We start from the raw sequence: 26,339 nt of genomic DNA on the forward strand, positions 1-26,339 counted from the left end.
TATCTTATATACAAGATGTATATGAACTGTAATATCAACATTCATATAACCTAACCATCTTATAGTTGATTATGACAATAAGAGTACCCATATAATTATGTTAACACTATAATGTAGGAGATCTTTGAAAGAATGAAAAGACTGTCACAAAATCCAAAGGGTTTTTCATCTTACCACTCTTGCTTTCTGTGTGATGTCTGTATGTACACTTGCATGTTTTCTTGAGCACCTATCCAGCAAAGTATATTGTCTTCTGTGGGACTGCTTTTAAGATGGTTTTAAGATTAACTGTTTCGGTTAATAGTTTTAAGATTTGTAATGATGGATCTCTTGTATGTATGGCTCCCTTGTCAAGAAAGACCAGAAAACCTTACTGTTTTCCTAAGCACTTAACTGCTAATTATCTCCAAATTTATAAGGTATATGGACTTGTGCGAAAATGAGACCTAGAATTTCTTTGCTAGCACTGTATGTTTTCATTTATGACCAACGTTTGATGATATGACAGACAACTGCATGTAGAACAGGATATGCAGGCTGTAGGACCAAGGAGCACAGTCTGTTGCCCCTATAGCTTGTAGCTGCTGTGAACTCCAAGGAACAGGAATTAAGGAATGCCCAAGCAAGGCTGGGTTGGGTAGGGACCCAGGCTCTTGCTGTAAAATCTCTTTTGACTGTCAGCCTTGTTTGTGAAGGGCATATGGGAGGGTGTCCAAGGGAGACTGCGTGGATTGATTGAGTGACAGCAGAGAAGTCTTTAGGAACCCTTCAGAAATAGGTAGATGTTAACCTGGGTGTGAGTGACACAGGGTGTGTTGTTCTGGGGAGAAGGAGGAGGAGGCTGGAAAGAGAAACGTGGACTGCAGCCCATCTGTGACACCAGAAGCCTGGGAAGGTCAGCCCCTCTTCTCTAGACAACAGATGCATACAACAAATAGTAACTTCCACCAGATTAGTAAAATGTACTCTAATTAACACAGTTGTACAAGCTATGCATTCATATTTCAGCGTAGAGCTTAGATAGCGAAACGTGGAAGCTATGTGCTTAACAGCAGCAAAGACATGAAAGGGAAGGATGAATAAAGACTTACTGGGGCATGCAGAGGTATAGAGGAAGCCACTGTAATTAGTAGGCATTACACAAGTGGTACATAAGCGTCCTGGCTGAACACAGCCCTTTCTGGAGCTGAGAGAACATGTAAAATTGACATCATTTGAAGGCATGCTGTTACCCCAGTGGGAACTGGGGGAGGGGGAGCAGTTTGAGTACAAATCTCTGAGGTAAATCCCTGCGAATTTAAAAATTAAAAAATACCCAAGACAAAAACCTCTAGTGGAATGTTTAATGTTCATAGCAGTGAAGCTGCATCACAGATATTAAATAATGTTTCAGAAAGAGGTCTGTAGTGAAGAGGTGAGTTCCCTGTTTTTTTACCTCATAATGACTGACTTAATCACTCCAGAATTTAATTTACCGTTATAGAATTTATTTTAAAGTTCAAAGCACTGCAGTTTCTAAGAAGCTGCAGAGTCTGTTAATTACAGCTAATAAATGGAGGGGGGGAGAGGGAAAGGCACAAAGTAAATGTGATCCTGTGTGGGCCCCCCCCCCCCCATTTTCCAGGAAAACCAATGACTGCTATGTGATCTGGTATACGTGCAATTTTATAAACTTAGCGCACTTGAAGGAGAACCCAAAATTCCTAAGAGTAAAACGAAGTTAGAATTATCTGCTCTAACCCAAAAATCTGAAATGAAATGCTGCCATCGTTAGAGTATATAATTTGAGTGTGATGAACTTGATATGCTGTGTGGGGGAAGGAACCTCAAATCGATGCATTTGGCTATAACTTCATGCTTCTAACTGGCTTCAAAATAAGGGGGGAGGAGGGAGAGGGAACAGAACCACCATTGGAGACAAAAATAATGTATAGAAAGATAAAGTTCAAATAAAGAAGAGATGGGTGAAGAAATCTTTTAAATCTGTTGCAAGTAATGCTGAAGAGTTTGCTCTGATACATGAAGAAAACTTCAAGAAGCTAAACTGGACTTCAAACATAACTCCATTTAGACACATTCAGGATCTGAACCCTGTAAATAGGTGAAAGAAGAAGTTGTTACGGGATTTTATGCAGAGTCCCCACCTATTGTCATTAGTGAGATTTTAAAAAACACTCTTGCTTACAGCTGTAGAAGTACTTGAAGGACCATGTTGATGACCTCCTTTGCATACCCTATGTTGTTTTCTCTTGGGGTGAAGGTCTTTATCGCTTAATGTTTTCTGTAAGAGCTGAAGAACAGCTGTGGATCAAAACTTCCAGGCCAGTTAGGTCTTATCCAAGTAATAAATTTTTAACATCAGCTTTCTTATTTTGAAGATAACCCATTTTAAGCCAATCTCTTATTTTTCTCTGATCCTTGCTCTCAGCATAACTTATGCAGGATATGTTTTCAAGATTCATTACAGACGTGCAGGCTTTCGACATCTTGTAGTTCGTGCACTGTCTGCAGCTGCAAGAAAAATCTGGGGACAGTGCAGCCATTTTTTTGGTTTCATGCAGGTTGGTGGCTACAGTAAACCATAGTCTGGTCAAAATGGTTTTGTGGATGAAATGTTGCAACATGGAGTTGTCTGTTCAGCTGGAGGGAGGAGGCCTAAATATAAGGTTTAGTTTCAAACTGGATTAAGGTTTAATCATTTCCTACCTGAGTTGCAAGTGTGGCTTAAAAAGATGAGAAAAAGTTGCTGTATAAGTACTTTATTTTAAAAATGTGAAAACATTTTCGCTGTGCTAATGTTCTCCCTTTTTGTGACAGCGTCTATTAAATTAAGCAGCAAACAAACAGAAGCTCCACCCAGAAGTTTTCAGGATGCAGTTAAAAAGATAAAGTTAGACTATAAATTCCACAGGGAAAAAAACCCAGACAAACCGCAAACAAACAAACAAAAAACCCTCTAAAACAAAACCCAAAAAGCTTCGCGGTCAAGATTCTTCCTACAAGACAGGAAGAAGGTGGGCATAAAGGAAAAGAACAGGCAGACTAGGCAGCAGTAGTGCCAAAATATTTTTCTCTTAATAAAGATTTTTCTGCTGCTGTTGTCAGCAACAGCAAGTGGAACATCTCATCTGTGAGAAGGCTCATTCACGACACTCCTTACTGCATGGCCACCCCAAGTAAAATTGCTGAAGCTTTGCACAAATTTCCTGTAACTGTCTTGTAGCCTTCATCTTCAAAAACAGTGTCTGCAGTCCTTGTCACGAAGTGCTGGCAGCAGTACTCAGATGGAGAGACAATGGTTGGCTGAATACGAGAAAAGAACAAAAAAAATCTCTAGGAAAATGCTTGAGGCACAGGAAATGCACCAGCAGATGTTGTTGCTGTAGTGTGGTTGTTAGACTTGCGACATCTTTGGCATGTGACTCCGATAACTTCTTAAAAATAGAAGTGTTTACTTTTGCAGCTAAAGCCCAGTATTTCCAGCTAGAGGACTCTTTCCCCACGCCCTTCCCAAAGGTATCTCTGCCTCATGCAAAGCTGCATGCCATCTTATTTTTAATGCTGCCGTTGATAATTTCTGTGTGTCTATTTTTCATACTGCTTTCATTTTAGATCTTTATCTTGAGTTGAATTGTTGCAGAGCTGGTAGGAACAGATCAGCAGAAAAGTGTGTGTTGGTGAGAGTTTTTTCTAATAATTTGATCACAGTGTTATTAAACCCATGTCAAATATAAATGGCTAGCAAGTTGCACAGTCCTTTCAATTTGGGACATTTTGGTCATGGATGTCTTTCTGTACCAAGCTCTGCCTGAAGAAGACCCTGTTGTGGTGGCCTTGCTATGCATTTCTTAAAACAGCTTTCTGAAAAAAGGAAAACATTCTTTCTTCAGAGCATGTGACAGACCTGGGATTCTGTGCAAAGCATTACCTGCAGGAGGGAGATGTTGCTCAGCAGTGGTATGACTAGCCTAGCTGCTGAGATGTCTGGGCTTTGCCACTCCTGAGACACTCTGACGCCCATCTTTCCCTGGTATTAAGAGAGAAGACTGGAATCGGGGAACTATAAAAAACAAATCTTGATTACACGTATCTTTTTATATGCTTGGTTTAGATTACATTTTGCTGCGGACCATCAAGGACTTTTTTATTACTGTCAAAAAATAGCTGTGATAGCATGTGTCTGTTTTGAGGAAGCTGAGTTGGAGATGCCAAGGGAAAGACAGCATCTTTCAAGCAGCTAGGCCTGTCATTCAGTGTCCTGATTTATTATTTGTCACCAGGAAGTTAAAAATGAATATCAAGAGCTGTATAGTATATGCTTTTGGGAGAAGTGGTCTTTCTTAGGGATTAGTAACGTATTAAACTGAGTTACATCTCTTACATTCTCTATTAATATGCAGCTTTCTGCCCCAAGAGGATTTCTGAATTATTGTGTTTGTACCCTTGCCATACATAGAGTTGTTTAAAAACAAACATGCAGAAATCCACAATGGAGAATTACTTGGTAAAAGCTGTGGTTAAGTGCGAGCTTGTGCTTATAAACTAGTTGTGTTTTAGTATTCACTCTAAGTACAGCATGACAGAATGTTTGTATGAAATACATGGAATGTTTTGCCATACTGTATGTCCATTAAATGCCAGAATGTGACAAGGTGAGTAGCCCTTACCATACAGAGAAAAACTCTTTGTCCTGATAAACCATAAATCATTGTGTGGTTAGCTTACAGAAAGAGTCCAGCGGAGGGCTACGAGGATGAGGAGGGGACTGGAGCATCTCTCCTACAAGGAAAGGCTGAGGGAGCTGGGCTTGTTCAGCCTGAAGAAGAGAAGGCTGCGAGGGGACCTTAGAAATGCTGATAAATATCTGCAGGGTGGGTGTCAGGAGGATGGGGCCAGACTCTTTTCAGTGGTGCCCAGCGACAGGACAAGGGGCAACGGGCACAGACTGAAGCAGAGGAAGCTCCAGCTGAACTTGAGGAAGAACTTCTTCCCTCTGAGGGTGACAGAGCCCTGGCCCAGGCTGCCCAGGGAGGCTGTGGAGTCTCCTCCTCTGGAGATATTCAAGACCTGCCTGGACGCGGTCCTGTGCAGCCTGCTCTGGGTGACCCTGCTTCGTCAGGGGGTTGGACTGGGTGACCCACAGAGGTCCCTTCCAACCCTGAACATTCTGTGAGTCTGTGATTCTGTGATACAGAAGTGCTCTCTTTGTAAATACATTGCTGTTTTTTAGACAGCATCCTACATGCCTGGATGGAAGAAGTATAACTTTCAATTTTGGAACTTAAGTCTGAAAAATATGATTCACTATGCTTATCCTTCTGTCTTTACCCTGGCAGCAATATTGTTAACTTTCAGGAGTTAACACATCTTCATTTTGATGCAAAGAAATGTCTTTTTTTTTTTTTTCCCCACTTTCTCCTGCTTTAAAAAAAAAAAAAAGGATTCTTGGAGCTATTGTTTAGGAACTGTTTTGAAGTGTAGTAAATTGACTAAATATGTCTTGACCTCTATTTCATTGCCAGCCTGTTTGGGACAGTTGTTCTTGGAACTGATGCCAGAATCCTTAAACACAATTTTGGAAAGTCTGGTATTTGAGGAGAGCCGATGTGTGGGATGCAGACATTCAGCTGTTCAGCTGCAGAACTGAAGTAGCCTTGCTGAGTGTGACATCAGTTAAGTCCTCCAGAGTGTTTCGGGCACATTGTAAAATTTGAATACGCTTGGGCTGTAGTTCTGAAGAGATCTGAGTGCTGTTTCCCGTAAGATCTGCCTGAAGAATGCCAGCACTTGGTAGAAGCTGCTTGTTGAGATCTTTTAACTGTAAGTTGCATGTATTTTCCTTAACAATTGACATGCTGTGAGTGTGCTCAGTTGTTTATATGTTTTTAAAATGCATGTTTATTGCACTGAAAAGATGTGGGTTGCGCTACTGTGGTATAATACTGCTTTTTTGGCCTTAGAAATTTTTTTGAAAATGCATCTCTCTACGGTTCAAGGCTTTCCATAAAAACAGCTGGCATATTGAAAGATGATTCACTCTCTGTGGCAATCTAATGATTGAAGTAATCCACTTCTTTGCAAGTACTGTAAATGCTTGGGCTGAGACAAAACCAGCCTTGGGCTGGAGGAGTGCAGCTATCCAGGCAGGGCAGTTCTGCAAGGTGGTAGCATTAGCTGCGGCAAGATGAATTCTAAGTAACAAAATGTCAAGCAAATTGATTTTTCTCTGTGGCTAAGTGGTTAGTTTATTAGTGTTGGTGAAGGGATCTCTCACTGTTCATGACGTTAGCAGCTATAGTAGATAAAACTGTATGAATTGCTTTGTAAAAGGATGCTGGGAAAGGCAGTGGTGCTTCTCTCTGCTAATGGTTGTATGCTCAGATACTTGTGGAGTTGTGGCTGCTGCAGCATGGCTCTTACTGCCTCTTATTCCATTCACTCTTCTTCTATGTGCCTGCAAGCTTTCTCATACCCAATTCATAGTGTTTTCTTGATACCTCCCTTTTGTTCAAATAGTGCTGGTTACTCACCCACCCACCCCCTCCTGTGTGTGTGTGTTTTTATATTTTTTTCCTCTATTTTTTTTCCCCCCCCCTTCCCCTCTGAAGGAGGGACAGAGGGTATGGGAAATAGAGGAGACAAGAAAATAGAAGGACAAATTAGTTCAAAAGTACTCTGACTTAACTCTACCTGTACTTTAAAAACAACCTCGAATTTTTATTCGCAAGACTCTACCACGCTAGCAATAAAACTGTTGGTAGGAGATTGATAATTGGCTGCAGGTTAGTGTTCCAAGGTATACTTTCTTCGAATCAGTTGTTAATTCCCAAGTAATGTTCTGCGCTAACAGCCTTTTTCTTTTTTGCCTTTTTTTTTTCAGTTGGTTTTAGGAAGTGGTTGTATGTTTACTACAGACAAGACCTTCATGGTTTTTGGATTGTGTGTACGTGAGTACATATGTTCACATGTGTGTGTATATATATGTAAATGTTTATATGCACACACACATCCTTATATAGATCTTTACATACATAAAAAGATTACCTTACCAGCAAATGGAAACTTGTGACGCTTGCTGTACCTCAGTGGGATGTACGTAGATTGCGCAAAATGCTTTGAACCCTGGAGCACCTGGTAAATGCCAAGAACAGGCCATCAAAATGGGCTCAGTCATTTTAAGGCTTTGTTGTTCTGGGCAGAGATTTGGTCTGCTAGTGAAATTCAGACCCGTCAAGAAAAGGGAATTGGTGTTTGGATCTGTTATGCTGGGGGATCCATTTCTGTGGTTGGGATGTAGCTGGTGTGCGTCTTAGGAGCAGTGTATGCAATCAGCAGTTTGATGCTCACCCAAGAGGGAAGGGGGAGAATCTCCTGTCTACTTCTGAGCACAAAGGAATGCTTTCTTTGCTCCCACCATCCGGACAGTCGGTCATGTCATTTCAGAGTGCTTATTTCTAGCCAGTTTTAGTATCATAATCAGCTTTAATAGACAATGAGGGAGAGAAGGTAATGACTTCACTCAGTGTAATCCAGAAAAGTTCTGGAGTTAGATATGGATAGTGCGTTTCTGGATCCTGAGGAGGACGGAAGCTGTCTTTGTGAATGAATCGGATCTCTATCCTCAGAATAAGTACCTGAAAAAATACGTGGTTTGTTTCAGTCAGAGCTTTGCCTGATGTGTGTTTAGCTAATTACCTCTTGAGGCTTTAGTCTTTGTTTCGTTTGAAGCTCATAAATACAGCAATGCTTGGTTTATATTCTCCTTTTAATTATGCCTGGAGTTTGTATGCCGTCTTTCTGCGCTGCTTACGAGTCTGAATGGGATGCTGCTGCAAGACTCAGTCTTGTTGTTGCTATACAGACTAAACTCACATCAGACTTCACTCATTTCTTTTCAGCAAAGACAGTACTTTGTGTTACACAAGACCAGCAAACTCTGACTTTTCATGTACATGTCAACTGAATAAACTCTCTGGCTGCATTTACTGATATCTATGTCTGTATTAAAGATTCTGTGTATCGTTGGTGACATTTGTGATTTGGTTTTGCATGAGCCAGTAGCAAAATCATGGAAGTTGTCGTGGAATGAAATCTTTTTTTGTTTTGTATTTCATCTTGCCCCCCAGAAATCTAGGCTTCAGCATCAGTAAAGAAGATGAGAACCTTGTCTGTAATTTTGGGGCTTCGTGACAGATTCACTGTTTTATTTTTTGCTTTTTGTGATTGTCTCTCTTTCTTGTTTGTTTGTTTCATTGTTTTGCAGGAGATCTCAAAGTAGGTTGTGGAAGAAACAGCTAGCGTGCATCTGTATTTTTAGAGTATCTGTTAGCCTTTTGCAAAGTCAAAGCTAATCATGCTGATTTAAGATATTGATTTTACTAAATAACAGTTTCAGTGCATGAAATCACAATGAATTTGGGCATCCCCCATGCTGTCATGCAAAAGAAAATGAAATTTTTCCTCATGGATTAAAAGCTGTCTTACAAATACCATCAACCTTAAAGCAAATGGAACTGATATTGTGGTTATTATCAGTGCTGATAGTTAGAGCAGTGTATTTGTGTGAACACTAATACATTTTTAGAAAAAAGAATCTTGATCCTATGAAGCGCTATGAACAAAGAACTTCTTCCTAACTTATACCTGGACAAAATAAGTGAGCATAACAACTACAAGGTTGCATAAGAAAATGAGTCAGTAAGCCTCACTCCCCCTGAGAAGTGGCTGGAACATGAGGGTTTTTCATTCAACAGTTGATGCACTTGAATCTGAAATGGGCATGGTCATGTATTTACTGACCTCAGGTCTTTGTAGTTGTATCTTTCCTGTTGGGTCAGGCTGCAGAAGATCTTTCTCTTTGTAGAAGCACTGAGAAATGAGCATGACTTTCAGTTTAAGTGGTCTAATGTTAGACTCTAGTTAATCTTCCAGATAAACCTCTGTGGTATTCTGCAGCTTGCTGATCTTGGAGATTAAATAAGTAAATTTTTTCTGAATTTAAAACACAACTTAGCTCACAGTAACCAAGACAATAGAGATTGCATAGAAATAAAACAAATTTCAGTGGGAAGAAGGAAGTGCATATAAATGGTGGAATATCTATTAAACCCAGCCTGTGTTGGATTCTAGCTGTTACGCTGTTGCGCTGTAGTTGCATCGCTGCTCATCTGGCTACTTTGTAAGCTAAGCTCTGTTTTCTGAATCTGAACTTGCTAGTACTATTCATCATTTCCTGCTGTGAAGTCAGCAGGAATTTAGAAGAAATGAAGTGCTTACCTTTTAGAAGTAATGTCTGCAACGCTGTGTAAACTGTGTTTTGCAATCAGAAATGAAAGTCTGAACAGTCGTTGCTTGTGAGTTTGAAGTCACCCTGTTTTTAAATCTCTGGTACTGCTGATATGACTAAGATTCACAGGTTACACTGCGAACAATTGGATCTTATTATCTGTGTTATTTTTATGGTAGCATTTCTGGTGCACCTGAAGCTGTAAAGATGGGTGTCAAGATTATCAGCCCCTGAAGTTTAACCAGACACACGTTATCATAAGCTGATGAAATGCACACATCTGATAACACTGCTGTAATTAATCTTTCAGGAATGCATAAAAACTAAATGCATTTCTTTTTAAAGTTTTTTGTTTTGAAGTATGTAAATACTTTTATATATACAGCCTTGAGTTTAGACAGATCTCTAGTGGAAAGTTGATCTAAAGAAATGGGGGGGAGAATCTACCTGCTCTTTTACTCATCTATTTTATTTGCTTTTGTTTTAGTTTGCAAATATGCCTGCCACAGGAAATGTGAAGAAAAGGTAAGCATATTTATTTGCCTCCCTTCTTGCTGTTGATCCACAAGTATTTGAAGTTGAGACTACAAAGGCTGTATCAACTAATTAATTATAAACTAATTAAGATGCCTAGCTGTCAAAGAAAACTCTTTTCTTTCTGTATTGTTCTTGCAATTAATGAAACCAGGTCTCTATGTCATCTGCACCAGTGGTTGAGCTTCTCATTGCTCCCACAAGAGGACATATTTCAAGTTGAAAACAGCAGGTTAAGTGGGTGAAATACAAACCAGACAGTTCTATCAGAGAAGAAGGAAAAAAGTGTCTAAGTTGTGCGTATATAGGTATACACATGCACCTACGTACATGTAAACCTGTGTGTGTATTTATACACACACCCCTATATATGTGTCTATATAAAATTTTTACGGCACACAGATTTAGAGGCAGACTTCTGGTATTGGATTATGAGAAATATAAGCATGTTATTAATTTATCTTCAGTGTCTCTGTAGATAGTTTCCACCCAGTTCAGTTTCGTTACTAGTTTTTTGTTAGTTTTTAAAAACTCCGAGTCCCTTTCACACAGGGGTGAGGTTATTACTTCCTTGGTTTCAGATGACTTAAAATTTTCCCAGCTCTGGATTTTTGTAAATGAAAGAGATGTACAGTGTTGCAGCCTAAATCTTGCAGCCTTGGAGGGCTTTATTTTACCAGAACCACCCTCACGGGATAATATTCCCTGCTTTAAACTCAAACTTTTGATTAGTACTTCCTGTCTATGAAGATAAAGCTTTTTGTAGTTAGAACATTGATCTTCTGTATATCATGGATCTAGTCCTATTACCTGTGTTATTAACTTGATATTTGGCCTTGTGCGATGATTTGTTTGTGCTTCCAAGAAATACAACTGAATTCAAGAGAGGAACCTCTGCTTAGTGAAGGACTTGGAGATTTGTCAGGGCATTTGGGGAAATCCTAGTAAATACAATTGTCAGTTGACTGAGCATCTCCCATTTTGAGTGGAAATGGTACCTGTGCATTTGAAGATCACTGTGTTATGTAGTATGCTGAATAAACGCAGAATATTATTTTTTTCATGAAACAAGATGATAAAATACACAAAGTTCGCAAGTAAGGTCTTAGCCTTTTCAAGATTTTCAATTATGTACATTCAATAATGATTAGTGATAACACTATAGTAATGGTGGTGATTGATAATTACCATGGTAGTGGTGGTCTGGAAGTAGAAGGGAATCAGTTTAGTAGTGTCCTGGGATCGGCTGGGATAGGGTTAATTGTCACAAGAAGACAGGAGAGACACCGCCTGGAGGGCTGACCCGAACTGCCCAAACAAGTGGAATATTGGATACCATGTGATGCCATGCTCCATTTGCAGTGGGGAAGCTGCCAGGGTGGAGGTTAATCATGACTCGGGAGCGCGCTGAGCATCAGGCACTGAAAGAATTGCTCTGTGCATTCCATTGTTCTGTATGTTCTTTTTATCAGTATTATTGTCATTACTGTTAGCTTCCTTTGCTGTTCTGTTAAACTGTCCTTATTCCAACCCACGAGTTTTGCCTTTTTCTTCCCATTCTCCTCCCCGTCCCACCAGGGGGAAGGGTGATAGAGTGGCCACGTGGTTCTTTGTTGCCGTCCTGGGCTAAACCACGACAGTCCTTTTTGGCACCCAGCATGGGGACCAAAGGGTTGGGATAACGGCAGGGCTGACTGGAAAGTGTTAAAACAACTTTGTTATAGTTGGTTATACGCATTTATTGTATTAGTATTAGTTATAGTTGCTGGTCAAAATGTTGCTTTGTTTGGTCACGTGGTTGTGGTATGTAAATCATTACTTGCTGTATGTGTTCCCTGCAGTGCTATTCGTTGTCTCTGGGGGAAAAAAGATCAGGACTGTGATTTTGCTGTACTGTGTAATACCAACTTATGATAACATCACTGGGCATGAGGTTAGGCATGTATTTGTAAGCAGCATTGCAGTCATTTCCATACCTTGGATGCTATGTCTTGGAATTTATTAATAATGGAACCCACTCTATGGGGAAGACTTGAGGGGATACTTTCCTCCACCCTTTCACCGCTCCTTTCACCTTCAGGCTAGTCATAAGAGCTTTTGAGAATTTTGAGTATCTATGGGATGTTCAAGCCAGCATGCTCCTATTGCCAGGTCTCCTGAATACCTTTCATGTCTTGTTTAGGGTTAAACAGCTATTTAAAAATATCGTGCAGAGATCTGCTCCGAGGCCAGATAGCTATGAATGGCAGGGTGTGTGGGATAGTATGGGCAAGTGTCTAGGACAGTAGGCACCTCGTGTGTTCTTGAACCTCGCCCCTGAACAAGTGCAGAATCCTGACAAACTAGTAAAATATTTGGAGAAAGTATGCTGGCAATTCCAGAAACACACAAATCACTGCGATGTGCTGGGGCCTGGCCCATGCCTACCGAGCCCTGTTCAACATTATTCAGTGCTCTCAAGGGAAGAGGGGGAAAACAAACTGACGGGTACCGTGGCTGCCCCAGCCCCCATGGCGGATGCCGCAGCTGCTCCAATCCCAGCGGCAGGCACTGTAGCTAAACCAGAAAACCAACCCATGCCAGTATCAGTCACCCCTATACAGAAAAAGAAATACTGGGCGAACTGTTTTTTTTGTGTAAGGGATGATGATGAACCAGGGCCATCATGGGAGCAGGAGAAGGAGGCAGAGCCAGAGATCATCACCTGATCTCTTCCCCGAGTGAGCTGTGAGATGTGCAGCAAGATTTCAGATGTCGTCCAGGTGAGCACATTGTCACCAGCTGCTCCTGGCTGCTCCGATGCTGGGATAATGAGGCCAGTGGCTTCGAATTAAAGGCAGGGAAGACAAGCAGCTGGGATCCCTGGCCAGGGAAGGGGACATTGACAAGGCACTTGAGGGCTTGTGCCTTTTTTTCAGCCTCTGTAGTTGACTTCTGTCAGGCGTCAGGGAAAGGTATCCCTTCAGTGAGGATGTTGTATATTATCCAAGCAAGTGGACCATCATGGAGAGAGGTATCCAGTATCTGAGGGAGTTAGCCATGCAGGAGCTGGTTTATTATGACCCAGACAATCTGCAGTTACCCATGGACCCAGATGAAGTCCAGTGCACGTGGCCCGTGTGACTGACATTTGTATGGAGTGCACCATCCTCATATGCCAACTCATTGGCAGTAATGGGCTGGAAGGGTGAAGAGGCACCAACAGTGGATGAAGTGGCTGGATGACTCTGGCACTATGAAGAAAGTCTCTCTTCCTCCCTCATCTTGGCTGTGGAGAAGCTGGTCCAGCGACTTAAAGAGAATATGTCCTACTCCCCACCTGAATAGACTAGTATATTGGCTATTAGGAGTAAGCATTTCCCTGCCCAAGAGAGAGGATATGCAAGGTGCACATCACGAGGCACGCTGTGGTTTTACCCGTGTGACGATGGAGAGGACATGAGGAAGTGGGGTGGAAAACCTGCCTCAACTCTAGAGGCAGAAGCGTAGGAGTTGCAAGGGAAAACAACCACAAGAGGGGATTCTTCCAGGAAAAATGCCACTCCAGTTTCCAGTGGGCAGTTCCCCAGACAGAGTGGAAAGCCTGATCTTACTTCTGGTTCTCTTGAAGGGATCACTTTGCAAGAAGTGAGTAACGAATACTCTGACCAGGATTAGAGGGGCCCTGCCTCCAGCCGGGTGGAGGACAGGGACAACCAGATTTATTGGGCTCTGTGGATTCGATGGCCTGGCACATCAGATCCACAAGAGTATAAGGCTGTATAGCTGTAAGGCTATATATGTCCACTGGAGTGGACACCGCTGCACAGTGTGCCCTAATGCCATGAAGTTAGAAAGGGGCAAAACCCATCTGGATTTCTGGAGTGACAGGGGGATCCCAACAGCGAACTGTATTGGAGGCCAGAGTGAGCCTACCTGGGAAGGAGTGGGCAAAGCACCCCACTGTGACTGGCCCAGACGCTCCATGTATCGTTGGCATAGACTACCTCAGGGACCCAGAAGGGTACCTGTTGGGCTTTGGTGTAGCTGCCGTGGAGTTGGAGGACATTAAAGAGCTGTCTGCTTTGCCTGGTCTCTCAGAGGACCCTTCTGTTGTGGGGTTGCTGAGGGTTGAAGAACGACAGGTGCGGTGCCAGTCACTACCACAACAGTGCACTGGCAGCAATACCACACCAACCGAGACTCTCCCGATTCCCATCTATAAGCTGATCCGTCAACTGGAAAGCTAAGGGGTGATCAGCAAGACTTGCTCACCTTTTAATAGTCCCATATGGCCAGTGCAAAGATCTAATGGAAAGTGGAGACTTAACAGTAGACTACCATGCCCTGAATGAAGTCACAGAGCCGCTGAGTGCTGCTGTGCTGGACGTGCTAGAACTTCAATATGAACTGGAGTCAAAGGTGACCAAGTGGTATGCCACCATTGAGATTGCTAGTGTGTTCTTCTCAATCCCTTTGGCAACAGAGTGCAGGCCACAGTTTGCTTTCGCTTGGAGGGGCGTCCAGGACACCTGGAATCGACCGCCCTATGGGTGGAAACACAGCCCCACCATTTGCCATGAACTCATCCAGACTGCACTGGAACAGGGTGAAGCTCCGGAACACCAGCAGCAGATTGATGACATCATCGTGTGGGGCAACACAGCAGAAAAAGTTGCTGAGAAAGGGGAGAAAATAGTTCAAATCCTGCTGAAAGCTGGTTTTGCCATAAAGCAAAGTAAGGTCAAGGGACTTGCAGAAGAGATCCAGTTTTTAGGAATAAAATGGCAGGACGGGCGTCATCAGTTCCCAATGGATGTTGTCATCAAAATAGCAGCTATGTCTCCACCAGCTAGCAAAAAGGAAGCACAAGCCATCTTAGGTGTTGTGGGTTTTTGGATGGTGCACATCCCAAATTACAGTCAGATTGTAAGCCCTCTCTATCAGGCGACCCGGAAGGAGAACAATTTTGCATGGGGCGCTGGGCAATGACAAGCCTTTGAACAAATTAAACAGGAGATAGTTCATGCTGTAGCCCTTGGTCGAATCTGGTCAGGGCAAGATGTTAAAAACGTGCTCTACACCGCAGCCGGGGAGAATGGCCCAACCTGGAGTCTCTAGCAGAAAGCACCAGGGGAGACTCGAGGTCGACCCCTGGGGTTCTGGAGCTGGGATACAAAGGATCCGAGGCCCGCTATACTCCCACTGAAAAAGAGATTCTGGCAGCATATGAAGGCGTTCGAGCTGCTTCAGTAGTGGTTGGCACTGAAGCACAGCTCCTCCTAGCTCCACGATTGCCGGTCCTGGGCTGGATGTTCAAAGAGAGGGTCCCCTCTATGCATCATGCCACCGATGCTACGTGGAGTAAGTGGGTCGCTCTGATCACCCGGCGGGCCTGAATGGGAAACCGCAGTCACCCAGGAATTCTGGAGGTAATCATGGACTGGCCAGAAGGCAAAGATTTTGGAGTATTGCCAGAGGAGGAGGTGACACATGCTGAAATGGCTTCGTTGTGTAATAAACTGCCAGAAAATGAGAAGCAGTATGCTGGAAGGTGGCTGTGTGAAGCCCTACATGACAAGTCGCAGAAACTGTTGAAGGAGAAGGTGAGTCAAGCCGGTTTGCAGACGTGAAAGCCATCTAGCTAGCTTTAGACATTGCTGATCGAGAAAGGTGGCTAGAGCTCTGTCTCTCTACTGACTCATGGATGGTGGCCAATGCCTTGTGGGGGTGGCTACAGCAGTGGAAGAAGAGCAACTGGCAGCGCAGAGGCAAACCCATCTTGGCTGTCCCATTGTGGCAAGATATTGCTGTCTGGCTGGGCAGTTGGTTGTAAAAGCACGTCATGTGGATGCCCATGTCCCTAAGAGTTGAGCCACTGAGGAACATCAGAACGGCCAGCAGGTGGATCAGGCTGCCAAGATTGAAGTGGCTCAGGTGGATTTGAACTAGCAACATAAGGGTGAACTATTTATAGCTCAGTGGGCCCCTCAGGCCATCAAGGAAGAGATACGACATGTAGATGGGCTCATGACTGAGGGGTGGACTTGACCATGGACACCATTGCACAGATTGTCCATGAATGTGAAACATGAGCTGCAATCAAGCAAGCCAAGCAGGTAAAGCCTCCCTGGTATGGAGGACGATGGCTGAAACACAAATACGGGAAGGCTTGGCAAATTGATTGTATTGCACTGCCGCAAACCTGCCAAGGCCATGTGCTGACAATGGTGGATGCAACCACCGGATGGCTGGAAACCTATCCTGTGCCCCACCACCCAAAACACTATCCTGAGCCTTGAAAAGCGAGTTCTATGGAGACATGGCACCCTTGAAAGAACTGAGTCAGACAACAGGACTCATTTACTCATAGAGACCTGGGCCAAAGAGCATGGCGTTGAGTGGGTGTATCACATCCCCTGTCGTGCACCAGCCTCTGGGAAAACTGGACGATAGAATGGGCTGCTAAAAATTACACTGAGAGCAATGGGTGGTGGGACCTTAAAACACTGAGATGCTCATTTAGCAAAGGCCGCCTGGTTAGTTAACACCAGGGGATCTACCAATTGAACTGGCCCTGCCCAGTCAAAACTTTTACCTACCGTAGAAGGGGAGAAACTCTCCATAGTGCATGTGAAGAGTATGTTAGGGAAGACAGTCTGGGTTAGTTCTGCCTTTGGGAAAGGCAAACTCATCCATGGGATTGCTTTTACTCAAGGACCTGGGTGCATTTGGTAGGTGATGCGGAAGGATGGGGAAGTCTGATGTGTACCTCCAGGGGATTTGATTTTGGGTGAGAATAGCCAGTAAATTAAAGCGTGTGATGTGAATTGGTAAATAACCCTGTCACTGTGTCATCACAGTTATAGTTGTTAGATGCTGTATCAGTGGTACTACAGTCAGAATCACCCATACTCGTGAAGGATGAACTTTGATGAAACATGGCAATGCATGGTGGTGATGAAACCAGACCTGGCTTCAGCGACTGGTGTCCGGAAACTTCATCAAGATTGACATCTTCAGCCTGCAGACTGTGGGCGTGGGTTGTGCCAGATGCACCAGCCACGAGCTCCGGACATAGCATGCAACCATCCAACACCACACATCAAAAGGACTGTCTTGGTTTAGCCCAGGACGGCAACAAAGAACCACGTGGCCACTCTATCACCCTTCCCCCTGGTGGGACGGGGAGGAGAATGGGAAGAAAAAGGCAAAACTCGTGGGTTGGAATAAGGACAGTTTAACAGAACAGCAAAGGAAGCGAACAGTAATGACAATAATAGTGATAAAAAGAACATACAGAACAATGGAATGCACAGAGCAATTCTTTCAGTGCCTGATGCTCAGTGCGCTCCTAAGTCGTGATTAACCTCCACCCTGGCAGCTTCCCCACTGCAAATGGAGCATGGCATCACATGGTATCCAATATTCCACTTGTTTGGGCAGTTCAGGTCAGCCCTCCAGGCGGTGTCTCTCCTGTCTTCTTGTGACAATTAACCCTATCCCAGCCGATCCCAGGAGAAGTAGAAAGAAGTACTTTTTATTAGATCAAACGATGTAATGGATCCCTCTTTGCACAGTTGCTTTGGTTCTCCAAATAGCATTTGCAGTATGGATTTCTGCCAGCTTCCATGGCGAAGAGTTAGGTTTGTTGGTGACATTGGTAGGTTGCAGATTTGCTTGGGTAGGTGGTACATAGATCTAGAGTTTCCAGAAGAGATGGTACATAAATCATGCTGGAATCTGTGGTAAGATATTTTTTAAACTTGTTTTGGAGACGAGTAATTTTGTACCTGTGCTAAATGTTAAAAATGGGAAACTATTTTGACTAGTATTTATGCTCTTAGGCATTTGGGTGTTGAGTGTTGTAAAGAGTAATATATGGAGTGCCAAAAGTATACAGTGGTGTAACTATCACTGAAGTACTGGTATATTTTATGTTTTTTAAATAATTGAAAAGAAATTGACTAGTATGTATTACAGAAGATATAAGAATAAGGTATGGGAACAAGACCAAATTTAAGAATCAGTTATTTCTTACAAGAGGCTTTTTTTCATTTTCAGAGTAGTAAGTCAAAAAGCAGCTTAAATGTGGAATTCTTCTACAAGTCCTTTCTTTTCTGCCTACTTATACGAGGCTCACAGCAATGTTGTATATAATCTTGTTACGTTGTTAATACCGTTTCAGGTGTGAATTTTGCCTTTATTGCCTCTAATGGTGTCTGTATTTTCATTTGGTTATCATGTTAAGGCAGGAATGATTCTGGTGGTTTTTAGGCTGGACTGAGAATATACTTAACACTATAGAAGGATGTCGAAGGCAGCCTTGAGGATACCTGTAACCATAATCGTATGCACTGATTCAGATCCATGTGTATGGAGTTTCACGGACTCCAGCTGCTCCGCAAGTATCTCTTCTCCCTAGAACATATTTTACCTCCAAGACAAATATTACTCCTTGCATTTTCTGTAAAACTACGCTGTCCACAGCTGATGGGGAGTAACTATTTTTACATTAGTTAAATATCCCTTATTAGTTAAATTTCCGTTACTACAAACATATATTATAGGCAAAATCTGTAAGCAGTTAGTCAGCCGACAGTTGCGTGGAAAGGGAGCGAATGAAGACAAAGGACATTGCACATGTGATCCTGTAGCCATTTTGGAAACGAAGAATGCATCACCACAGTAAAGCATTACTTGAAAGACTACTGGAGTCATCAGTGTTCATAAAAGCATTATCATGTGCAAGTATAGCCCTAAAGCCTCGTAGCAAACCAGACGATGTCGTAAATGTGTCCAGGTAAAAACAGCAGCCCTACACTGGCAACGCTACAATGCAGATTTTCAAGAGTTTGTCAAGACAATACCGCTACTATATTTGCAAACGAGAAACAAAAATTTCTTGTTATATGAATCATCCATGAGAATACCGTTTATGCAGACCTGAAAAGAAAGTGGACTCTGAATTTGATCAGAAGGTACAAATGAAGGAAGAATCATGTTTTGGGATTGTTTGGGAAGTCAGCTGCTGGCTTATAGGATGAACCCGTAACCGGTTCTTTGAGGGTTTTCCGGTTGCCCCTGACGTAACAGTGAGTACAAAATAACAACTGCAGGCAAGCATTGTAGTAATATTTCAAAACAGAGGGTACAACTGGAAGAAAATTTGAAGTTACAAAAACAAAAGAAAAGAAGCAAAGATTAGCTTGCACCAGTGTAGGCTGTTGCATTCGGTGCTATTATATCAGTTGCAGGAAAGGTTAGAACGTTTGAAATTATGTAGCAGATGGATACCAGCGTTAAAATTGGATGAGCTGTAAAAGAAAGTTACCCAAAAACCCAACAAGAAAAAGCGACGAAAGCCTAAACTCTGCTGTCTTGGAATTGTCTGTGGAAAGAAAAACACACAAAAAAGTGAACATAGTGGATGTCTGGATATAAAACCTTAAGAGTTATATCCTTCTTTGTGACATTACTGTTTGCAATTTAGCCCCGTAGGGGAGGGTGGGTGAATGGCTACAGGGATGGATTAATGGGAATTAAGGATCCACAAATTCAGACCAGAGATCAGGAAGCAGTATTTCACATAGAGAGCAACAAATATGTGAACAAGTCTCCCAGGCAAGTTTGTTCAGATGAAAAGCAGTGAGGTTACTCAGGACTGAAGCGACGTAACCGTGACTTGGGAGACGGAGCTCTGAGTGGGCTGTGCTGTAAATGGGCTGGCTGACCAGTCTGCTCTGAAGACACCCCTCAACTCTTGTAACCTGTTGGTGAAACTGCCTGCTCCACTCCTGCCAGTGCAACGTCAGGAATCTTGGTGTGCTCCGAGGTCTTTAGAAGCGTTTGATTTCAGTACAAGCCTCTCAGGAGAGCTGTTTTGCCTGCGTACAGCTCGATGGGCCTCTTCTGCACCCGTCAGCATGGTGCGCGTTGGCAGCGCTGAGCTGGGACAGCCCTGTTGCTCTGAGCCTCAGAAACTTGACACGTGTTAATGGAAAGACACGTGATTGTACTTGTGATATGACTATTCTAGTATTCTGACTGTACATAGTCATAGTCGGGTGTCCTGCTGACACGCATGCGTGCTCATCAGCGGGGCCTGAAGAATCATACTTTTCTGCACGTTGATAGAAAAGAGAGCCTAAAAATTACTGCCTTGCTGGAATGCTACTGGGGTGTTGTTAACTTGCCGGACCGTAGCGATGCCTCTTCTGATCGTGGGAAGTCCTCATAAACTTGTCATGGATCTTGCTTAGATTAAACTATTGTAATCATTTGGTTTTGCAGCAGGCTTGTTTAGAGCTAAAGCTAACCTTTCAAATTGTTATGTTATACTAGCATATAATACTGCCTCAATTTACTAGAAAAATACTTTTTTTGTGTGCTTTAGTCGTCTGTGCTTTTTTTCTTAAACCGCTCTAGAATAGTGTTTGCTATTCCTGTATGTACTGTATTTTAAAACTCTCTAAAAGGCAGTGTTTTTGTTTTCGCTTTGAAAAACATTTTAAGAATGAATTCTGAAAGAATTCTGTTTTGCTGTACAAATCCCAGTTTGCTTAGCTAATTACTATCTTGCATGGCTTCAGTCCATGCGTGTTTAACTTGGAAATGTTTCTGTATGGCTGTTTGTTCAGATGAACATGTGTCATTAGTTCCCTGAGGTTTATGAAGCTACAGCATGTCTAATGCCCCAGGGCTTCGCTCTGGATTTTGCTGGGGCCTGTGTCTCTGATGTAGGAATACTTGTTTGTCCTACCATAAGGCTTTCACTTAGCGCTGTGTCCTGGGATGCGATTTTTTCCATCTTTTACTCTGTCTGTTGGGTATGTGGTATAGAGCTGGGGCATCGAAAGGCACAGTCTCATGACTCTAGCCAAACTTTGTTCTTTGAAGTCTGGGAATTTGGAAACTGTTTTCTATTTCCTGTCCTGTGGGACAACCGAAAGCAGGAGAGGGAACTTCTTGACCACATCTTCTTGACCGCATCTTCTTGACCTGTTTCTTGTATGCTAATTCTCCCTCTTGAGAACTGACTGATTTTATTAAGTTTGCAAGCAAATGCTTCGATTTTCTTAAAATCAGTAGGCTGAAGTGTTTGCTGAAGTCTTTTGCTGAATCAGGTGTGATCCAGCTTTATGCCTTTGACTAGCAAACATTGCATGTGTCTTTAATTCAACCTGGAAGATATTATTGCTATGCTTAAGTGAAAGACATTTTCTTTACATAATACAGTTTGATTCTTTGCTAGTCTGAAATGATGTTTCAAAGAAGCCAGTATGCCTAGAGCAGATGGATCTGTGGCTTTTTCCAGTTCCAGAAAGATTAATTTGCTTATGTATGGGTTTGATTCAGCACATTTCCTCTTTCACCTTTCAAGAAGCTGTCTTAGGCATCTCAGTGGAGTGCAGATTTAGACAAAGCTTCAGAATTTTGTATTAATGGTCTAAAAGCCTTTATTAGGCTAGTTTCCTGAGCTGTAGTGTGCCACTTGAGTGCTGGTAAAGGTAGACCAAGCAATTTATTACTTTCAAATTCTTAGTTTATTTTTTGTAGAGAAATAACAGATTTATAATATGTTTTTAGCCTTTTATTTATTTTTAAAGGCATGAATGTTGTTTTAATCGTAAAAGGTATAAGCTCCGACATGAAATTTTGTCCTGCTGCTTTCTCAAAGGCCATGTTTTTTCTGATTTGTTTTTCCTAATTCTTTTTTCCTGGGCATTGGTATCAGAGAGGATGTAATTCTTTGCTTGACCCTGCTCTTCTTTTTTTCTTTAAAACGTTTAAGCTGTTGCTGATTGAAGAGGATTGAAAGAAGGCTCCCCACTGCCCCCAAATCCATAGTCCCTTGTGACACCCTATTTCTTAGTCTCTTTAGCAGGCTAGGAAATATGAACATGAGTATGGAAAAATGCATAGAAATAAACAAAAATTTGACTTGAATTACTGCAAAAAACATGACTAGCAGCACTGTAGAAGGGATAGGTTGGCAGGTAATCACGGCAATAAAAATCAGAAAGGAGTGATAGTTGGTTTTGGTCCTGGGTTGCATGTTCAACTTACGTTGTGAAAATAAAGATCATCTTATCTACCTATCTATGTTTATCTGTATATATAGGGAGACTAATATTGGTCAGATATTTTCTGTTTAGAGATTTAAAGCACGGGCTGTACTGGCTCTCCAAAGGCTCTGTTGACTTTTGTCATTTGGGTGATTCTTGGACTGCTTTGTGAATAAAGCTTGTGCTTCTTGGGGCAGCCTGGTTAAGGTTGTAAGGCTGGGCTCTGGCTCTTGCAGTGGATGGGCATGAAGGCAGAGAATTTCAGCTTGTGAAGAGAAGCAGTGGTCCTTGGCAGTCCAGTGGGATAGATACTTACAAGAGGAACCTACGGTGCACTGCCGTATGACCATCTCTCTTGTGTGTTTTTGGAGCAAGAAGGAAAGATCCTTCTCTCTTTTGTGTAAGCTCTTTTAAAATAATTGAGCAATCTGGAAAAGATTTGCTTTGCTGTGATCAGCAACATACTGTCAGCTTTTACACCTTAGTTAATATGGCACTGTCGAAAGTACAGATTGAAACTGTCATGACCAGCAGTGAACCAAATAGTGGCAACTTTGCTTCTCAGATAGGTTCATGTGAGTTTGTTTTTAGGTTTTTGTGTGGTGGGTTTTTTTGTGGGCTTATTGTTGTGGGTTTTTTTTTTTTTGTTTCAGTATGGGTTCTCCTTAACTCTCTCAGATTTTGGGCAGAGGGAGTCAAGGACTTAAGTGAAAACTTGTGTCATGTCATTTCCAGGAGACAACTGTGTGAACAAACCTCTGTGGTTGGCATGTTTTTATGGGAATCCATAAATCTGAACACATTCAGTAAGGCTGAAGACTTCAAGGATTTTTTTTTTTTCTTCATAGGCAGTGTTTAGCATGTTATGTTACCATTCATGCAACTCTTTTACTGCTGCCTGGCCTTGGGGTAGAATAAAAAAGGTTGCAGTTAAAGTCCAAGGGATTACTGTATGAGTTCTGTAACTGACATTTGCAGCTCAAGGGGCTCTTCAGATTTTTTCCTGAGTGTACCCAGAAGCAGTATTTTGTAGATCCTCCTTTCTGCCAAATATTTTGTCTTCTGTTAGACAGAATGTTACTGTAATGAACTGTGTAATGAGTAAACCTTTGGATTCAAACAGAACTGTAAGCTATTGAGGGACAGAATGACTTAAAATTGCTTTTTATGGGTATAAACCTTGCATTGATAAATAGCAGAAGTGCTGTGCTGGAGTGTTGTGTATTTGGCAGTTAGTTTGCTGAGGCCTTCCAAAATTGAAGAAGTATTTTAAAGTATGCTAATGTTTTTAGATAAGAGCTCTTGTTTAGACTTACTGTTTCAGGTAGCTGGCTATGTTGTGCAAGACTCAGCTGGTACGTGTACAACTTCAAGGTTTACTTGTTTTCTTGCTGATTTTCTTTTAAAAATAGATCTAGCTGTTGGCAAGGGGAAAAGAGGATAAGATGATGCTAGCGAGGGAAGCACACAAAGCAAGTTCTGCTTTTTTTTGTTCATCGCCAAAATATGGATAGGTTACATTTTCATGACAGATGGGAACTTTCCACTGGAAAATCTTAGGATGTTTCAGGAGACTTGGGGTTTTTTTGTTTGCTTTATTCCTCCCATGCTCTGTCCTGTTTTGGCGGATTTTTGGGAAAGACCTCTTTACTGGTCCAGTTATTTTCTGGCTGGCTCTGATCCTTTCTGTATAGATACAGGAGATCCCAGACAGACTTGCCGTGTAACTTGTAAGAGAGGTAGAAAGGCATTTGTCAGCCTTTTAAAGTGGGATCAAAGAACCCGGGAATGATGCACTTTTTACATTGCTGGTGCTGCTTGGAATGCTCCCTTAAGTCACGTTATATAGCTCATGCGACAGTGTCTCTTGGAAGTGGGAATCAAGTAGCTTACAGGAATATACCACTCTGTTCTTTGTGAGTTGCTGTTAGGAGAAGTTGTTTACCCTTACTGTACATGATGCTCTTAGCTTTTACGCAAGAGGCATTGCTTTGCGTCCACTGTTACAGCTAAAGACAATGACATCTTGAAGAGTACTCTGAACATCAACAGTGGCTGTAATTGGGTAGCAGCAAAATGTCCCGATGATGTATAGCATTTTGCACCGTTGCTGTGTCATAATATATTGCTTTTGTCAGGGGTTTTGATGAAGAATGCATACTCCTGGGAACTGGTTGAATTCCGTATTGTAATATTGCATCTCAAAAAGTTGGACCCACCCCAGCCTTAGATTGCAAGGAGTTGCCATACTGACTTGATAGAAGCATGGAAACTGAGTTAGACATCATCATGGATAACCATAATTTTCATAGAATCACGGAGTGGTTTGGGTTGGAAGAGACCTTTAGAGATCATCTAGCCCAACCCCCCTGCAGTGAGCAGGGACATCTTCAACTAGACCAGGTTGCTCAGAGCCCTGTCCAACCTGAGCTTGAATGTTTCTAGGGATGGGGCCTCCACTACCTCTCTGGGAAACCCGTTCCAGTGTTCTACCACCCTCGTTATAAAAAATTTCTTCCTTTCATCCAGTCTGAATCTACCTTCCTTTAGTTTAAAGCCATTACTCCTTCTCCTGTCACAACAGGCCTTGCTAAAAAGATTGTCCCCATCTTTCCTATAGGCGCCCTTTAAGTACTGAAAGGCCACAATAAGGTCTCCCTGACGCCTTCTCTTCTCCAGGCTGAACAGCCCAAACTCTCTCAGCCTGTCCTCACAAAAGAGGTGCTCCAACCCTCTGATCACTTTTGTGGCCCTCCTCTGGACACGCTCCAACAGGTCCATGTTTTCCCTGTGCTGGGGGCTCCAAAACTGGATGCAGGACTCCAGGTGGGATCTCACTAGAGCAGAGTAGAGGGGAAGAATCACCTTCCTCACCTTGCTGCCCACGTTGCTTCTGATGCAGCCCAGGATACGGTTGGCCTTCTGGGCTGCGAGTGCACATTGGTGGCTCATGTCCAGCTTTTCACCCACCAGTACCCCCAAGTCCTTCTCTGCAGGGGGCTGCTCTCAATCCCTTCATCCCCCAGCCTGTATTGATATTGAGCGTTGCTCTGACCCATGTGCAGGACCTTGCACTTGGCCTTGTTGAGCCTCAAGAGGATCACACAGGCCCACTTCTCGAGCTTGTCCAGGTCCCTCTGGATGGCATCCTATCCATTTTGTGAAAACACAGAATGAAAGCAAGTGAATACTATGTGTTTTGAAGGTTATGAGCTCCATCCCAGAAGAAGTCTTGACTGTTAGTATCAGCAAGCTGAAATGTCTAACCTTCGTTAAAATTTGATTCTGTGTGATAACGCAGTATCTCATAGTATTTTACTAGTAATTATTTCTAAAAGGCTTCTTCCCTTGTCTTGTTCTGTCTTGCATTTATAATACCTCCCACAGTTAAAGCATAATAAAGCAAATTCAGTCCTAGTGAAAACCATCTGTTTGGGACAGCTAGTTTTGATGGTAAAAAAATATGTATTTAAGTGTGTCATAGGGAGACCATTCTGTACCCTTTTGTAGCATTATCTCTTTTCTGAGTAGCTGGAAAATGGAAGATGTATTTGGAATGTACATGTTTAAGACTTTGTTTTAATATATTTTTGAGGGGAGGGAAATTTGTTAAAATGACTAGAGAGCCATGAAAGTCCGGGTTGTGCTATAAGACAGACAGAAATGCTGTAATGAAGTTCAGGTACTTCCAGTACCTTCATGTCAGCCTCCAGTGAAGTGCTCTCAATCTCAAAAATGGGTAGACTGGAGCCTTGCAGAGGGACCCATCCTTTGGCTTGCTGATCAGTGTACTCCTGTACAGTTTTTAGAAAGAATTTCTGTAAACTTCCTGCTGGAGAGGTCAGTCTGTCTCTTTGACATGACTCTTGCAGACCTTCCATCAGAGACTGAAACCAGGCCCCTGCTAAATTGCTGTGTGTATCTTTGGATTGCCTGATTCAAACAGCTGTCTTTCCTTCTTGGGATTTGTCACATTTATGCGTTATACTGGCCTTAGCGAGAGGCAGAGAGGCATCCTGCAGATGGATAGTTTTCAACCCAAGGGAAAGAAAAAAAACCAAAAAACAAAACAAACAAAAAATAGCCAAATTCATCACTTTACTAAGAAGTCTGACGTGTGACTTCTGCCTTCCATCTTTCTGTGATGTTGAATGGAAAAGACTGGCTTTGCTGCCTGCTGGAGCCCTGCTCCTCTATCACATTGACCTCTTCTCTGCAATATGTATTAAGAAGGAAAATCACACCCCCTATTTTAACCTAAGTTTATTGTTAAACTTAGTTGGAAGGGACCTCTGTGAGTCACCCAGTCCAATCCCCCTGCTGAAGCAGGGTCACCCAGAGCAGGCTGCACAGGACCTTGTCCAGGTGGGTCTTGAATATCTCCACAGAAGGAGACTCCGTGGCTTCCCTGGGCAGCCTGGGCCAGGGCTCCGTCACCCTCAGAGGGAAGAAGTTCTTCCTCATGTTCAGCT

General features: G+C 42.6%; 1 protein-coding gene across 10 annotated transcripts in view; it reads left to right on the top strand.

Moving 5' to 3' along the window:
• Positions 1-26,339, top strand: part of TNS3 (tensin 3) — a 250,157-nt gene that overhangs the window by 65,916 nt on the left and 157,902 nt on the right. For 9 of the 10 annotated variants that reach the window (XM_075418527.1, XM_075418528.1, XM_075418524.1 and 6 more), the window contains one exon: positions 9,774-9,811. In XM_075418527.1, the coding sequence (XP_075274642.1) occupies positions 9,774-9,811 (38 nt within the window). Of the gene's footprint in view, positions 1-5,522; positions 5,821-9,773; positions 9,812-26,339 lie in introns of all 10 variants that reach the window. The other variant, XM_075418529.1, reaches the window with a different exon arrangement.

The sequence above is a fragment of the Opisthocomus hoazin genome, chromosome 4 (assembly GCF_030867145.1).
Source record: "Opisthocomus hoazin isolate bOpiHoa1 chromosome 4, bOpiHoa1.hap1, whole genome shotgun sequence".
Classification (NCBI taxonomy): Eukaryota; Metazoa; Chordata; class Aves; order Opisthocomiformes; family Opisthocomidae; genus Opisthocomus; species Opisthocomus hoazin.